We start from the raw sequence: 18,023 nt of genomic DNA on the forward strand, positions 1-18,023 counted from the left end.
TAGACTCTCAGAGGCTATTTCCAAGGGCTGAAATGGTTGCTACGAGAGGACACAGGTTTAAGGTGCTGGGGGGTAGGTACAGAGGAGGTGTCAGGGGTAAGTTTTTCACTCAGAGGGTGGTGGGTGAGTGGAATCGGCTGACGTCGGTGGTGGTGGAGGCAAACTCGTTGGGGTCTTTTAAGAGACTTCTGGATGAGTACATGGGATTTAATGGGATTGAGGGCTATAGATAGGCCTAGAGGTAGGGATATGATCAGCGCAACTTGTGGGCCGAAGGGCCTGTTTGTGCTGTGGCTTTCTATGTTCTATGTTCTATGAACGACGAGCCCCTGTCGCTGTGAATGTAGCCGGGGTACCCGAACAGGGTAAAGAGATCACTGAATGCCTTGATAACCGTGGCAGCGGATGTATCAGAGCAGGGAACAACAAAAGGGAACCTAGAGTACTCGTCAATGATGTTGAGGAAGTACACATTCCGATCTGTTGAGGGAAGGGGGCCCTTAAAATCGACACTCAGTCTCTCGAAGGGACGAGTGGCCTTGACTAAATGTGCCCGGTCAGGTCGGTAAAAGTGCGGTTTGCATTCCGCGCAAACCCGACAGCTTCTTGTTACGGACCTGACGTCCTCCACCGAGTAGGGCAGATTGCGGGCTTTTATAAAGTGGTAGAGCCGAGTGACCCCAGGATGGCATAGGTCATTATGGAGAGCCTGCAAACGGTCCTCCTGTATACTGGCGCATGTTCCACGCGAGAGGGCATCCGTGGGCTCATTGAGTTTCCCTGGACGATACATGATGTCATAGTTATAGGTGGAGAGTTCAATTCTCCACCGCAAGATCTTGTCGTTCTTGATCTTGCCCCTCTGCGTGTTGTTAAACATGAACGCCACGGACCGCTGGTCCGTGATCAGGGTGAACCGTTTTCCCGCCAAGTAATGGCGCCAGTGCCTGACGGCCTCCACAATGGCCTGGGCCTCCTTTTCCACCGCTGAATGCCGGATTTCGGGGCCTTGGAGGGTGCGGGAAAAAAATGTGACGGGCCTGCCCGCCTGGTTAAGTGTGGCGGCCAGGGCGAAATCAGATGCATCGCTCTCCACCTGAAAGGGGATGGACTCATCAACAGCGTGCATCGTAGCTTTCGCGATGTCGGCTTTTAGTTTATCGAAGGCCAATCGGGCCTCTGGCGTTAGGGGAAAGGTAGTGGACTTAATGAGCGGACGGGCTTTGTCCACGTAATTGGGAACCCACTGTGCACAATAAGAGAAGAAGCCTAAGCATCTTCTCAGTGCTTTTGCACCAGTGGGCAAGGGAAGTTCAGAAAGGGGGCGCATACGGTCTGGATCAGGGCCAATGACCCCGTTCTCCACCACGTATCCTAGGATGGCTAAACGGCGCGTACGGAACACACACTTCTCCCTGTTGTAGGTCAGATTCAGGCGAGATGCAGTGCGTAGGAAATTCAGGAGATTTGTGTCGTGGTCCTGCTGGTCATGGCCGCAGATGGTGACATTATCCAGGTACGGGAACATAGAACATAGAACATAGAACATTACAGCGCAGAACAGGCCCTTCGGCCCACGATGTTGCACCGACCAGTTAAAAAAAAAACTGTGACCCTCCAACCTAAACCAATTTCTTTTCGTCCATGAACCTATCTACGGATCTCTTAAACGCCCCCAAACTAGGCGCATTTACTACTGATGCTGGCAGGGCATTCCAATCCCTCACCACCCTCTGGGTAAAGAACCTACCCCTGACATCGGTTCTATAACTACCCCCCCTCAATTTAAAGCCATGCCCCCTCGTGCTGGATTTCTCCATCAGAGGAAAAAGGCTATCACTATCCACCCTATCTAAACCTCTAATCATCTTATATGTTTCAATAAGATCCCCTCTTAGCCGCCGCCTTTCCAGCGAAAACAATCCCAAATCCCTCAGCCTCTCCTCATAGGATCTCCCCTCCATACCAGGCAACATCCTGGTAAACCTCCTCTGCACCCTCTCCAAAGCCTCCACATCCTTCCTGTAATGTGGGGACCAGAACTGCACACAGTACTCCAAGTGCGGCCGCACCAGAGTTGTGTACAGTTGCAACATAACGCTACGACTCCTAAATTCAATCCCCCTACCAATAAACGCCAAGACACCATATGCCTTCTTAACAACCTTATCTACTTGATTCCCAACTTTCAGGGATCTATGCACACATACACCTAGATCCCTCTGCTCCTCCACACTATTCAAAGTCCTCCCGTTAGCCCTATACTCAACACATCTGTTATTCCTACCAAAGTGAATTACCTCACACTTCTCCGCATTAAACTCCATCCGCCACCTCTCGGCCCAACTTTGCAACCTGTCTAAGTCTTCCTGCAAACTACGACACCCTTCCTCACTGTCTACCACACCACCGAAGGTAGCCCGCAGCCCGTTCTGGTCCACCATTTGGTCCATAGCACGCTGGAAGACCGAGACCCCATTGGTGACACCAAAGGGAACCCTGAGAAAGTGATACAAGCGACAATCTGCCTCAAAAGTCGTGTATTGTCGGTCCTCTGGGCGAATGGGGAGTTGGTGGTAGGCAGACTTGAGGTCTATGGTGGAGAACACCCAGTACTGCGCAATCTGATTGACCATATCAGATATGCGCGGGAGGGGATACGCATCCAGCTGCGTGTATCAATTAATGGTCTGACTATAGTCAATGACCATCCGGGGTTTGTTCCCGCTCTTGACCACCACGACCTGCGCCCTCCACGGACTAGCGCTGGGTTGTATGATCCTTTCTTTGAGGAGCCGCTGAACCTCAGATCGAATGAAGATCCGATCCTCAGCGCTGTAACGCCTACTCTTAGTCGCAATGGGCTTGCAGCCTGGCACAAGATTCTGGAACAGGGAGGGTGTGGTGATCTTCAGCGCGAGAGGCTACAGGCGGGGCGCGTTGGGCAATTTGGAGGCTGCTGTTCTCTCACTGACAGTGAAGGGAGTGGCCCACCGTACTGTAGGGTTACACTCCTCAAGTGGACCATGAAGTTTAGTCCGAGAAGTTTTGGCGTGCAAAGGTACGGCAACACTAGGAGCTTGAAACGCTCGTAAACTGTGCCTTGCACCGTTAAAGTTACCACGCAACTCCTTAGCATGGTGACAGACCGGGACCTCGATGCCATAGAAATTGTCTGTTTGGCAGGTTGAATCCGGAGTCCACACCGCTTCACAGTGTCTGGGTGGATAAAGCTCTCAGTGCTCCCGCTGTCAAACAGACAATAAATCAAGTGGTCATTTACCTGGATGTTCATCATAGATTTGTCAAGTCTATGAGGCTTGGCCTGGTCCAGGATGATCGACGCCACTGTTGGATCATGAGCGCCACTGCAGGCAGCTGAAATCGACAAGGAGGACCCCTGCTGGTCGTTCGCGGTCGGTGCAGACCAACATGGCCACTCCCATAGGTCGCACATGGGTGATGGCGCCAAACTCAGCGACCCCTGGTGGTCACACATCTCCGACTCCGTCGACCGTAATGGCGTCGTCCTGGCCTCGCACGTGGACGAAACCCTCGATGATTTCGACGACGAAGAACCGGGCTCTGAGGAATCGCAGGCCGCACTGCCGTTCCTAGATTTAGATCGGCACACTTTCGAATAGTGCCCCTTCTTACCGCAGGCGGAGCACAACACAGCTTTAGCGGGACACCGCTGCCGAGTATGCTTCGCTCCCCCACAGAAGTAACAGTGCGGGCCGCCCGGAGCTGCTGCCGTCGTCTGGCCCGAGTGTGGGCACGCCATTACGCAGCATTTCGAACCCGAGGGACGAGGAGGGATTGGCGACTGCTCCTGCCATGTTGTCTCCACGTGGTCTTCAGGATACAATACTAGGCTTTTGGAGGCCGTCTCCAGCATCTCCGCTAGCTCGATTGCCTGGGTAAGGTCAAGGTTACCTTTCTCCAGTAGTTTAAGTTGAATGTACGACGATCCGACTCCCGCCACAAACGCATCTCGGGCGAGGTCGTTCATGCTCTGCTCAGCCGACACAGCTTTGCAGTTACAGCCCCTGGCTAGCTGTAGGAGCTCGTTCGCATATTCCTCCATCGTTTCACCAGACTGCCGTCGTCGAGTGGCTAAGAGGTAACGAGCGTGTATTTCGTTGGGCGGTTTGATATAACGCTTCTTCAGAAGCTCGAGGGCCTTTGTGTAATCGGTGGCCGCACGGATCGCGAGGTAGACTGTGTCGCTTACCCTCGCATGGAGGACCCGGAGTCTGTCATCATCTGTGGTGACCGCTGCGGAGGCTGCCAGGTAGTCTTCGAAACACTTCAGCCAGTGGGCGAAGGTGTTAGAGGCGCCCACCGCACATGGATCTAGTGTAAGACGTTCCGGCTTCAGTATCTGCTCCATACTCTCTTTTTTTTTCTTCGACGAGAGTTTAACAGCAAATAAAATTGATGCGCGTTATCATACACGAGGCTAGATGCTCAGGAAATAAAGGCTTTTATTTGCTGTAACGAAGCAGCCAACAATTATATACACGATCCCAGACTGAGGGGTCCCAGCCAGAGCAGGGACCTTTATACCTCTCCCAGGAGGCGGAGCCCGACTGGGATGTACCACAACACTACAATACAAAGGTGTAACAACCCCACCCTAACCCCAACAGCAACAAGTAGCACAACCCATCCCTAACCCAACAGCAACATATGTACATACTTGTAGTACTGGCCAGACCCTGGCTCAGTACTATCCAGTGGGAACCAACGATGGTTCACCACAACGGGATTGAGGTTAATAAGGAGGAGGTGTTAGCAATTCTGGGAAGTGTGAAAATAGATAAGTCCCCGGGGCCGGATGGGATTTATCCCAGGATTCTCTGTGAGGCTAGGAAGGAGATTGCAGAGCCTTTGGCTTCGAACTTTATGTCGTCATTGTCTACAGGAATAGTGCCAGAAGAGTGGAGGATAGCAAATGTTGTCCCCTTGTTCAAGAAGGGGAGTAGAGACAACCCTGGTAATTATAGACCGGTGAGCCTTACTTCTGTTGTGGGCAAAGTTTTGGAAAGGATTATAAGAGATAGGATTTATAATCATCTAGAAAGGAATAATTTGATTAGGGATAGTCAACACGGTTTTGTGAAGGGTAGGTCGTGCCTCACAAACCTTATTGAGTTCTTTGAGAAGGTGACCAAAGAGGTCGATGAGGGTAAAGCGGTTGATGTGGTGTATATGGATTTCAGCAAAGCGTTTGATAAGGTTCCCCATGGTAAGCTTTTGCAGAAGATACCGAGGCATTAGATTGAGGGTGATTTAATGGTTTGGATCAGGAATTGGCTAGCTGTAAGAAGACAAAGGGTGGTGGTTGATGGGAAATGTTCATCCTGGAGTTCAGTTACTAGTGGTGTACCGCAAGGATCTGTTTTGGGGCCACTGCTGTTTGTCAGTTTTATTAATGACCTGGATGAGGGGGTGGAAGGATGGATTAGTAAATTTGCGGATGACACTAAAGTTGGTGGAGTTGTGGATAGTGCGGAGGGAAGTGGCAGGTTACAGAGGGACATAGATAAGCTGCAGAGCTGGGCTGAGAGGTGGCAAATGGAGTTCAATGCGGAAAAATGTGAGGTGATTCACTTTGGAAGGAGTAACAGGAATACAGAGTACTGGGCTAATGGAAAGATACTTGGTAGTGTGGATGAACAGAGAGAACTCGGTGTCCATGTGCATAGATCCCTGAAAGTTGCCACCCAGGTTGATAGGGTTGTTAAGAAGGCATATGGTGTGTTAGCTTTTATTGGTAGAGGGATTGAGTTTCCGAGCCAGGAGGTCATGCTGCAGCTGTACAAAACTCTGGTGCGGCCGCACTTGGAGTATTGCATACAGTTCTGGTTGCCGCATTATAGAAAGGATGTGGAAGCATTGGAAAGAGTGCAGAGGAGATTTACTAGGATATTGCCTGGTATGGTGGGAAGGTCTTCTGAGGAAAGGCTGAGGGGCTTGAGGTTGTTTTCGTTAGAGAGAAGAAGGTTAAGAGGTGACTTAATAGAGGCATACAAGATGATCAGAGGATTAGACAGGGTGGATCGTGAGAGCCTTTTTCCTTGGATGGTGATAGCTAGCACGAGGGGACATTGCTTTAAATTGAGGGGGATAGATATAGGACAGATGTCAGAGGTAGGTTCTTTACTCAGAGACTGGTAAGGGCATGGACTGCCCTGCCTGCAGCAGTGGTCATTGGATAAACATATGAATGATATTGGAATAGTGTAGGTTAGATGGGCTTTAGATGGGTTTCACTGGTTGGCGCAACATCGAGGGCCGAAGGGCCTGTACTGCGCTGTAATGCTCTAAATCCTTTCTGGACTCTTTCTAGTTTAATAATATCCTTTCTATAATAGGGTGACCAGAACTGTATTCCAAGTGCGGCCTTACCAATGTCTTGTACAACTTCAACAAGACGCCCCAACTCCTGTATTCAATGTTCTGACCGCTTGGTAAAGGCGAGTGTCCCATATGCCTTTTTCACCACTCTACTAACATGTCCTTCCACTGCCAGAGATCTGTGGACAAATACACCAAGGTCCCTTTGTTCCACAGAACTTTCTAGTGTCCTACCATTCATTGAGTACTTCCTTGTCAAATTATTCCTTCCAAAGTGTATCACCTCACACTTTTCAGGGTTAAATTCCATCTGCCACTTATCTGCCCATTTGACCATTCTGTCTATATTTTCTTGTAGCCCAAGACACTCTGTCTCACTGTTAACCACCCGCCCAATCTTTGTGTCATCCGCAAATTTACTCATCCTACCCCCCACATAGTCATCAATGTCATTTATATAAATGATGAATAATAGCGGCCCCAGCACAGATCCCTGTGGTACTCCACTGGACACTGGCTTCCAGTCACTAAAGCAGCTTTCTGTCATCACCCTCTGTCTCCTACAACTGAGCCAATTTTGAACCCACTTTATCAAATTACCCTGAATCCCATATTCTTTACAAGTCTCCCATGTGGGACCTTGTCCATAAAAACATGTCGGCCAGACGGTAAGAACAGCAGGTTTCCTTCCTTAAAGGGCATTAGAAGTCCTTGGCGGGTCGGATCAAGGAAAACCCCAAGGCTTTTTACTCTTATGTGAGGAATAAAAGAATGACCAGGGTGAGGTTAGGGCCGGTCAAGGACAGTGGTGGGAACTTGTGTATGGAATCAGTAGAGATAGGCGAGGTGATGAATGAATACTTTTCTTCAGTGTTCACCAAGGAGAGGGGCCATGTTTTTCAGGAAGAGAAGGTGTTTCAGGCTAATAGGCTGGAGGAAATAGATGTTCGGAGGGCGGATGTACTGGCAGTTTTGAATAAACTGAAGGTCGATAAGTCCCCTGGGCCTGATGAAATGTATCCTAGGATTCTTTGGGAGGCGAGGGATGAGATTGCAGAGCCTTTGGCTTTGATCTTTGGGTCCTCGCTGTCCACGGGGATGGTGCCAGAGGACTGGAGAGTGGCAAATGTTGTTCCTCTGTTTAAGAAAGGGAATAGAAATGACCCTGGTAATTATAGACCGGTTAGTCTGACTTCGGTGGTTGGTAATTTGATGGAAAAGGTCCTTAGGGATGGGATTTACGACCATTTAGAAAGATGCGGATTAATCCGGGATAGTCAGCACGGATTTGTGAAGGGCAAGTCGTGCCTCACAAATTTGATAGAATTTTTTGAGGAGGTAACTAGGTGTGTTGATGAAGGTAGGGCGGTTGATGTCATATACATGGATTTTAGTAAGGCGTTTGATAAGGTCCCCCATGGTCGGCTTATGATGAAAGTAAGGAGGTGTGGGATAGAGGGAAAGTTGGCCGATTGGATAGGTAACTGGCTATCTGATCGAAGACAGAGGGTGGTGGTGGATGGAAAATTTTCGGACTGGAGGCAGGTTGCTAGCGGAGTGCCGCAGGGATCGGTGCTTGGTCCTCTGCTCTTTGTGATTTTTATTAATGACTTAGAGGAGGGGGCTGAAGGGTGGATCAGTAAATTTGCTGATGACACCAAGATTGGTGGAGTAGTGGATGAGGTGGAGGGCTGTTGTAGGCTGCAAAGAGACATAGATAGGATGCAAAGCTGGGCTGAAAAATGGCAAATGGAGTTTAACCCTGATAAATGTGAGGTGATTCATTTTGGTAGGACAAATTTAAATGTGGATTACAGGGTCAAAGGTAGGGTTCTGAAGACTGTGGAGGAACAGAGAGATCTTGGGGTCCATATCCACAGATCTCTAAAGGTTGCCACTCAAGTGGATAGAGCTGTGAAGAAGGCCTATAGTGTGTTAGCTTTTATTAACAGGGGGTTGGAGTTTAAGAGCCGTGGGGTTATGCTGCAACTGTACAGGACCTTGGTGAGACCGCATTTGGAATATTGCGTGCAGTTCTGGTCACCTCACTATAAGAAGGATGTGGAAGCGCTGGAAAGAGTGCAGAGGAGATTTACCAGGATGCTGCCTGGTTTGGAGTGTAGGTCTTATGAGGAAAGGTTGAGGGAGCTGGGGCTGTTCTCTCTGGAGCGGAGGAGGCTGAGGGGAGACTTAATAGAGGTTTATAAAATGATGAAGGGGATAGATCGAGTGAACGTTCAAAGACTATTTCCTCGGGTGGATGGAGCTATTACAAGGGGGCATAACTATAGGGTTCATGGTGGGAGATATAGGAAGGATATCAGAGGTAGGTTCTTCACGCAGAGAGTGGTTGGGGTGTGGAATGGACTGCCTGCAGTGATAGTGGAGTCAGACACTTTAGGATCATTTAAGCGGTTATTGGATAGGCACATGGAGCACACCAGGATGGTAGGGAGTGGGATAGCTTGATCTTGGTTTCAGATGAAGGTCGGCACAACATCGTGGGCCGAAGGGCCTGTTCTGTGCTGTACTGTTCTATGTTCTATAGTGAACCAGATGGGTTAAACATAGAAACTAGAAGCAGGAGGAGGCCATTCGGCCCTTCGAGCCTGCTCTGCCATTCATTTTGATCATGGCTGATCATCGAATTCAATATCCTGATTCCCCTTCCCCCCATATCCCTTGACCCCTTTAGCCCCAAGAGCGATATCTAATTTATTCTTGAAATCAGACCATGTTTTGGCCTCAGCTACTTTCTGTGGCAGTGAATTCCACACATTCACCACCCTCTGGGTGAAGAAATTTCTCCTCACCTCAGTACTAAGAGGTTAATCCCTTATCCTCAAACAATGACCCCTAGTTCTGGACCCCCCCTCCATTGGGAACATTCTTTTTGAATCTACTCTGTCTAATCCTGTTTTTCCGACAATCGTTTCATGGTCATCAGTAGATTCTTAATTCCAGATTTTTTTTCATTTTCCACCATCTGCCATGGTGGGATTCGAACCCGGGCTCCAGAGCATTACCCCAGGTCTCTGGGTCCCCAGAGCATTACCCCTGGTCTCTGGGTCCCCAGAGCATTACCCCAGGTCTCTGGGTCCCCAGAGCATTACCCCAGGTCTCTGGGTCTCCAGAGCATTACCCCTGGTCTCTGGGTCTCCAGAGCATTACCCCATGTCTCTGGGTCCCCAGAGCATTACCCCAGGTCTCTGGGTCTCCAGAACATTACCCTGGGTCTCTGGATCTCCAGAGAATTACCCCTGGTCTCTGGCCCCCAGAGCATTACCTCGGGTCTCTGGCCCCCAGAACATTAGCCCAGGACTTTGGCCCCCAGAACATTACCCCAGGTCTCTGGCCCCCAGAGCATTACCCCAGGTCTCTGGGTCTCCAGAGCATTACCCCGGGTCTCTGGGTGTTGTTATGATATCCCTGGGCCATTGCCTCCCCGATCTTGCCAATCGTTGCCATGTTTGCTACATCACAACAGTGATCACCCTGCAAAGAGCTTCTTTTATCTCCTGTGCTTGTCCAATGTGCAGTATAACTGCAAGATATTCCGAGCGGAAATCCTGTCTCAATTAGCCACGTCCCAGAGGGTACTGCCCAAATGCAGCAATGTTTCACAGCGGCACTCACCAGTTGTTGCAGCCGTCACCACGAGGTAGAACTGTACCTGGTGAGTATCTCCTCCTCGCTCTCATATCCAGACAGGGACAATCAGCTTTCTCAACACAGGACGTCCCGTTCACATTTAAAACCAGCCCGTTTGTACAGTAACAGCCTGGTTCACATCTCCAAACACAGCGCTGAAAGACAGAAACACGCAGTCAGGCAGGGTGGGGGAGAGGGAGGAGGGCGGGGCAGGTGGAGCGAGCAGGGTGCGCGGGGGGCAGTGAGCAGGGTGTGCGGGGGGTGGATCGAGGAGGGTGAAGCGAGCAGGGTGTGCGGAGAGGGTGGAGCGAGCAGGGTGTGCGGGGAGGGGGTGGAGAGAGCAAGGTGTGCGGGGAGGGTGAAGCGAGCAGGGTGTGCAGGGAGGGTGAAGCAAGCAGGGTGGGCGGGGAGGGTGAAGCGAGCAGGGTGTGTGGGGGGGTGAAGCGAGCAGGGTGTGCGGGGAGGATGAAGTGAGCTGGGTGTGCGGGAAGGGTGTAGTGAGCAGGGTGTGCGGGGGAGGGTGAAGCGAGCAGGGTGCGCAGGGAGGATGAAGCGAGCAGGGTGTGCGGGGGGGTGGAGCGAGCAGGGTGTGCGGGGAGGGTGAAGCGAGCAGGGTGTGCGGGGGGGTGGAGCGAGCAGGGTGTGCGGGGAGTGTGGAGCAAGCAGGGTGTGCGGGGGGGCTGAAGCAAGGAGGGAGTGCGGGGAGGGTGTTGCGAGAAGGGTGTGCAGGGAGGATGAAGCAAGCAGGGTGCGTGGAGAGGGTGAAGCAAGCAGGGTGTGCGGGGAGGGTGAACAGGGTGTGCGGGGAGGGTGGAGCGAGCAGGGTGTGCTGGGGGGCTAATCAAGCCGGGTGTGCGGGGGGGGTGAAGCGAGCAGGGAGTGTGGGGGGAGGTGAAGCGAGCAGGGTGTGCGGGGAGGGTGGAGCGAGCAGGGTGTGTGGGGAGGGTGGAGCAAGCAGGGTGTGCGGGGGGGTGGAGCGAGCAGGGTGTGCGGGGAGGGTGAAGCGAGCAGGGTGTGCGGGGGGGTGGAGCGAGCAGGGTGTGCGGGGAGTGTGGAGCAAGCAGGGTGTGCGGGGGGGCTGAAGCAAGGAGGGAGTGCGGGGAGGGTGTTGCGAGAAGGGTGTGCAGGGAGGATGAAGCAAGCAGGGTGCGTGGAGAGGGTGAAGCAAGCAGGGTGTGCGGGGAGGGTGAACAGGGTGTGCGGGGAGGGTGGAGCGAGCAGGGTGTGCGGGGGGGCTAATCAAGCCGGGTGTGCGGGGGGGTGAAGCGAGCAGGGAGTGTGGGGGGAGGTGAAGCGAGCAGGGTGTGCGGGGAGGGTGGAGCGAGCAGGGTGTGCGGGGAGGGTGGAGCAAGCAGGGTGTGCGGTGGGGTGAGCTGGGTGTGCGGGGAGGGTGGAGCGAGCAGGGTGTGCGGGGAGGGTGAAGCAAGCAGGGTGTGCGGGGAGGGTGAAGCTAGCAGGGTGTGCGGGGAGGGTGAAGCGAGCAGGGTGTGCGGGGAGGGTGAAGCGAGCAGGGTGTGTGGGGAGGGCGGAGTGAGCAGGGTGTGCGGGGGGGGTGGTGTGAGCAGGGTGTGCGGGGGGTGGAGCGAGCAGGGTGTGCGGGGAGGGTGAAGCGAGCAGCGTGTGCAGGGAGGGTGAAGTGAGCAGGGTGTGCGGGGAGGGTGGAGCGAGCAGGGTGTGCGGGGAGGGTGGAGCGAGCTGGGTGTGCGGGGAGGGTGAAACGAGCAGCGTGTGCGGGGAGGGTGGAGCGAGCAGGGTGTGCGGGAGAGGGTGAAACGAGCAGCGTGTGCGGGGAGGGTGGAGCGAGCAGGGTGTGCGGGAGAGGGTGGAGCGAGCAGGGTGCGCGGGGAGGGTGGAGCGAGCAAGGTGTGCGGGAGAGGGTGGAGCGAGCAGGGTGTGCGGGAGAGGGTGGAGCGAGCATGGTGTGCGGGGAGGGTGGAGCGAGCAGGGTGTGCGGGAGAGGGTGGAGCGAGCAGGGTGTGCGGGGAGGGTGGAGCGAGCAGGGTGTGCGGGGAGGGTGGAGCGAGCAGGGTGTGCGGGAGAGGGTGGAGCGAGCAGGGTGTGCGGGGAGGGTGAAGCGAGCAGGGTGTGCAGTCAGTGGTCGCTCTCTGGATATTTGAGTAACTTTGTTTGCTGAAAACGGCACCTTTGTTGAAGGTTTTAGTCTTGCACGCATCAGGATAGTTTGCAATCATACAAAATATAAAGAACAAAGAAAAGACCCTCCAAGCCCGTGCTGATCACGATGCCCCAACTAAACTACTAAAAACCTTCTGTCCTTACTCAGTCCGTATCCCTCTATTCGCTCCCTATTCATGGACCCATCCAGATGCCTCTTAAATGTTGCTAATGTTCCTGCTTCCACCACCTCCTCTGGCAGCGCGTTCCAGGCACCCACCACTCTCTGCGTGAAAAACCTCCCCCGCACATCTCCCTTAAACTTTTCCCCTCTCACCTTGAACCTGTGCCACTTTGTAATTGGCTCTTCCACCCTGGGGATAAAGCCTCTGACGATCCACCCTGTCTGTGCCTCTCATTATTTTGTAGACCTCTATCAGGTCTCTCCTCAGCCTCTGACTTTCCAGTGAAAACAATCCCAGTTTATTCAACCTCTCCTCATAGCCATAGAACATAGAACATAGAACAGTACAGCACAGAACAGGCCCTTCGGCCCACAATGTTGTGCCGAGCTTTATCTGAAACCAAGATCAAGCTATCCCACTCCCTATCATCCTGGTGTGCTCCATGTGCCTATCCAATAACTGCTTAAATGTTTCTAAAGTGTCTGACTCCACTATCACTGCAGGCAGTCCATTCCACACCCCAACCACTCTCTGAGTAAAGAACCTACCTCTGATATCCTTCCTATAGAGGCAAGAGAAGTGATTGCAGAGCCTCTGGCTCTGATCTTCAGGTCGTCGTTGGCCTCTGGTATAGTACCAGAAGATTGGAGGTTAGCGAATGTTGTCCCATTGTTTAAGAAGGGGAACAGAGACTTCCCCGGGAATTATAGACCGGTGAGTCTCACTTCTGTTGTCGGCAAGATGTTGGAAAAAATTATAAGGGATAGGATTTATAGTTATTTGGAGAGTAATGAATTGATAGGTGATAGTCAGCATGGTTTTGTGGCAGGTAGGTCGTGCCTTACTAACCTTATTGAGTTTTTTGAGAAAGTGACCAAGGAGGTGGATGGGGGCAAGGCAGTGGACGTGGTATATATGGATTTTAGTAAGGCGTTTGATAAGGTTCACCATGGTAGGCTTCTGCAGAAAATGCAGATGTATGGGATTGGGGGTGATCTAGGAAATTGGATCAGGAATTGGCTAGCGGATAGGAAACAGAGGGTGGTGGTTGATAGTAAATATTCATCATGGAGTGCGGTTACAAGTGGTGTACCTCAGGGATCTGTTTTGGGGCCACTGCTGTTTGTAATATTTATTAATGATCTGGATGAGGGTATAGTTGGGTGGATTAGCAAATTTGCTGATGACACCAAAGTCGGTGGTGTGGTAGACAGTGAGGAAGGGTGTCGTAGTTTGCAGGAAGACTTAGACAGGTTGCAAAGTTGGGCTGAGAGGTGGCGGATGGAGTTTAATGCGGAGAAGTGTGAGGTAATTCACTTTGGTAGGAATAACAGATGTGTTGAGTATAGGGCTAACGGGAGGACTTTGAATAGTGTGGAGGAGCAGAGGGATCTAGGTGTATGTGTGCATAGATCCCTGAAAGTTGGGAATCAAGTAGATAAGGTTGTTAAGAAGGCATATGGTGTCTTGGCGTTTATTGGTAGGGGGATTGAATTTAGGAGTCGTAGCGTTATGTTGCAACTGTACACAACTCTGGTGCGGCCGCACTTGGAGTACTGTGTGCAGTTCTGGTCCCCACATTACAGGAAGGATGTGGAGGCTTTGGAGAGGGTGCAGAGGAGGTTTACCAGGATGTTGCCTGGTATGGAGGGGAGATCCTATGAGGAGAGGCTGAGGGATTTGGGATTGTTTTCGCTGGAAAGGCGGCGGCTAAGAGGGGATCTTATTGAAACATATAAGATGATTAGAGGTTTAGATAGGGTGGATAGTGATAGCCTTTTTCCTCTGATGGAGAAATCCAGCACGAGGGGGCATGGCTTTAAATTGAGGGGGGGTAGTTATAGAACCGATGTCAGGGGTAGGTTCTTTACCCAGAGGGTGGTGAGGGATTGGAATGCCCTGCCAGCATCAGTAGTAAATGCGCCTAGTTTGGGGGCGTTTAAGAGATCCGTAGATAGGTTCATGGACGAAAAGAAATTGGTTTAGGTTGGAGGGTCACAGTTTTTTTTTAACTGGTCGGTGCAACATCGTGGGCCGAAGGGCCTGTTCTGCGCTGTAATGTTCTATGTTCTATGTTCTATATCTCCCACCATGAACCCTATAGTTATGCCCCCTTGTAATAGCTCCATCCACCCGAGGAAATAGTCTTTGAACGTTCACTCTATCTATCCCCTTCATCATTTTATAAACCTCTATTAAGTCTCCCCTCAGCCTCCTCCGCTCCAGAGAGAACAGCCCGAGCTCCCTCAACCTTTCCTCATAAGACCTACCCTCCAAACCAGGCAGCATCCTGGTAAATCTCCTCTGCACTCTTTCCAGCGCTTCCACATCCTTCTTATAGTGAGGTGACCAGAACTGCACACAATATTCCAAATGTGGTCTCACCAAGGTCCTGTACAGTTGCAGCAAAACCCCACGGCTCTTAAACCAAGGGAACAACAATTTAAACGTCATCAGAAGAGAGTGTTGATTGGTTGGAAAGTGGACTTTGATTGGTAGAATGGTGAATGAACTAATAATGATGGTGAACTCACCGAGATGTCATCACAGCTTCGGGGGCAAGGGGGTCCGCACCGCTCATAGACCGACCCCTCGACCAAGGAACAATCTGTCGCTGCAAGAAGGAGCAAATGTCAGAGGAAGCTGTGGAATTCCAGCTCTTTGACCTGGTCACAAATATCTCCTGCTTCAACTATTGATTTTGTAAAAAAACAACTTTCCTTTTGCAATGGAGACAAAAAGTCTTCAATATGGCTGCCAAAGTCACCTGACCTTTTACAATAGCAATGTGGTCAATGCTTCCAGAAAGTTCCATGTGGAATCCAGGCAGGAAAATCGATTGACATTCCCCTTGAGTGATCTGAAAATGAGTGTGCGCCGTTCCCTGGAGTTGTGAGCTCACCTCACACCCGCGACGTTGGGAACCAGGTTTATCACCTTCGACATTTCTTTAGCAACTCACTTCTCTTTGAAAATTTGGATGTTGCATTGTTTGGACGCGGATTGTTTTTCTAACGCTCACCCGGGACTGTCCACAATCACGGCCCTTGAGGGGGTAGGTGGAGCTTCTGCTGCATCAACTGTAATTACTATAATTGATGGAACAAAATCTACATTAGCAGCCTGAGTGATTTACCGGAATTCACTGGGGTGGAGACGGTCTCTAAGGTTCCGTTCTGTTGAACAGGCACCGTACGTCAGCATGAGTTTCTGACAGTCAGCCTGGATCCTTACACAGGAAACACAGACAGACAGACCATGCCACAATCAACAAAACAAACAAGCTAACTCAAATAAACAAGGTCAGAGCTTGTCAGGAGGCCGGTGACAGACAGAGCTTGCGTTCACACTCCTCCCCAGCTCTCTTTCGAGGGTACTGTGAGAAAGCAGAGGCAGATCCCCCCTCCGAGAACTAACACCTAACCCTCAAAGAGGAATATCTCGCCCTACAGTGGGACGATCGACTCTTCAGCAACTGTTAGTGGCTGAATCAAAATAACTCCCTGACTCTCGCTCTAAAATCAACAAGTAACACTTTATTTATCGAACAGGGGGCCTTTTGGCTAAGATCAAGTGTAGTATCGGATCTGCACTTGGTTGAGGTCATGGGGTTACGCTGAGGCTTCATATGTTTCATATGAAGCAATTTTTAAAAGCGGCATCTCGGCCTTTTGGCTAAGATGCAAATGAGCTCAAGTCTTGGAGGAGGAACCTCCGCCTTCTCCAATCAGCTTGACTCATGTAGATCAGGCCCAGGACAGGGTGGTTTTGGTCTCCCGTCCTGTCTTGTCAGCCTGGATCTGAAATGTCTCAACTTGTTGAGACTCTGAATTGGATTTGATTTGATTGAATTGGAAAAGTATAAAAAAAAACACTTTATTCATCGAACAGTGAACAAGTTAACTAAACTATTCACAAACCAAATAAAACATGATTCTAATGGGAATGCTGTTTAGATACATACAATTCCCACTCATTAACAAAAACAGAGAACTTTCGTCACTCTCTAAATTACAACCAGGTTTTGCCTCTTCCAGAATATTCTGTCTTCTTTGCTATCTTCACGATTGAGATGATGTATTTTCAGACATAATGGAGGCCATGAGAGGGAGCAGTTCTCTCTCTCAGAGAGTCGAACTAAGGTGTTACTCAGCACCTGGCAGTTGCTCTCCCTCTTTGTCCCACTGCCTCCCTTCTTTTATACCTGTGGTGACATATCAATATTTCCCACAATATGATTGGTCTCTGCTTGCCAAAGCCATCAAATTCAAATCTAATAGGTTGTTGGTAGCTAAGTGCCTGATTCAAATTTAACTGGTGAAATTCAAAAGCCTGTTTGTTGTCTTGGTAAAAACTGCTGCCTGGTCTTTGATGCAAATGTTTCAGTCTGTGTACTGGCACCATAAGCACCAGCGTTTTTTACCTCTAACGATAGCAAAAAAACCACACCTTTTAACAAACAATTTTATAAACACCAATTTCCCAACAATACCAACCAGTTCACGACCCATTGAGACTCCTGCTATCCATTTCCATTTCGACCTAGCTTCCTCTCATCCTCTCATTTACTTTACATGTACACGTGGAGACTTATAAGATAATGCGGGGGCTGGATAGGGTGGAGGCGGAGAGATTCTGTCCACTTAGTAAGGAAGTTAAAACTAGAGGACACAGCCTCAAAATAAAGGGGGGTCGGTTTAAGACAGAGTTGAGGAGGAACTTCTTCTCCCAGAGGGTGGTGAATCTCTGGAATTCTCTGCCCACTGAGGTGGTGGAGGCTACCTCGCTGAATATGTTTAAAGCGCGGATGGATGGATTCCTGATCGGTAAGGGAATTAAGGGTTATGGGGATCAGGCGGGTAAGTGGTACTGATCCACGTCAGATCAGCCATAATCTTATTGAATGGCGGGGCAGGCTCGAGGGGCTAGATGGCCTACTCCTGCTCCTATTTCTTATGTTCTTACGTGCATATATCGACATAGAAACATAGAAGATAGGAGCAGGAGGAGGCCATTCGGCCCTTCGAGCCCTCTCCGCCATTCATCACGATCATGGCTGATCGTCCAACTGAATAGCCTAATCCTGTTTTCTCCCCATAACCTTTGATACCATTCACCCCCAAGTGCTATATCCAGCCGCCTCTTGAATACATTCAATGTTTTGGCATCAACTACTTCCTGTGGTAATGAATTCCACAGGCTCACCACTCTTTGGGTGAAGAAATGTGTCCTCACCTCCATCCTAAATGGTCTACCCTGAATCCTCAGACTGTGATCCCTGGTTCTGGACTCCCCCACCATCGGGAACATCCTCCCTGCATCTACCCTGTCTAGACCTGTTAGAATTTTATAAATCTCTATGAGATTCCCCTTTAATTCAAAGAACAAAGAACAAAGAACAGTACAGCACATGAAACAGGCCCTTCGGCCCTCCAAGCCTGTGCCGCTCCTTGGTCCAACTAGACCAATCGTTTGTATCCCTCCATTCCCAGGCTGTTCATGTGACTATCCAGGTAAGTCTTAAACGATGTCAGCGTGCCTGCCTCCACCACCCTACTTGGCAGCGCATTCCAGGCCCCCACCACCCTCTGTGTAAAAAACATCCCTCTGATATCTGAGTTATACTTCGCCCCTCTCACCTTGAGCCCGTGACCCCTCGTGATCGTCACTTCTGATCTGGGAAAAAGCTTCCCACCGTTCACCTATCTA

General features: G+C 50.7%; 1 protein-coding gene across 1 annotated transcript in view; it reads right to left on the bottom strand.

Moving 5' to 3' along the window:
- LOC144485729 (SCO-spondin-like) overlaps positions 1-18,023 on the bottom strand; it is a 449,590-nt gene that overhangs the window by 369,150 nt on the left and 62,417 nt on the right. The window contains exons 6-7 of the mRNA XM_078203820.1: positions 14,849-14,928; positions 10,000-10,169 (exon numbers count right to left, since the gene is read on the bottom strand). Coding sequence (XP_078059946.1) covers positions 10,000-10,169; positions 14,849-14,928 — 250 coding nt within the window. The remainder of the gene's footprint in view (positions 1-9,999; positions 10,170-14,848; positions 14,929-18,023) is intronic.

Source organism: Mustelus asterias, unplaced genomic scaffold, assembly GCF_964213995.1.
Source record: "Mustelus asterias unplaced genomic scaffold, sMusAst1.hap1.1 HAP1_SCAFFOLD_212, whole genome shotgun sequence".
Taxonomy (NCBI): Eukaryota; Metazoa; Chordata; class Chondrichthyes; order Carcharhiniformes; family Triakidae; genus Mustelus; species Mustelus asterias.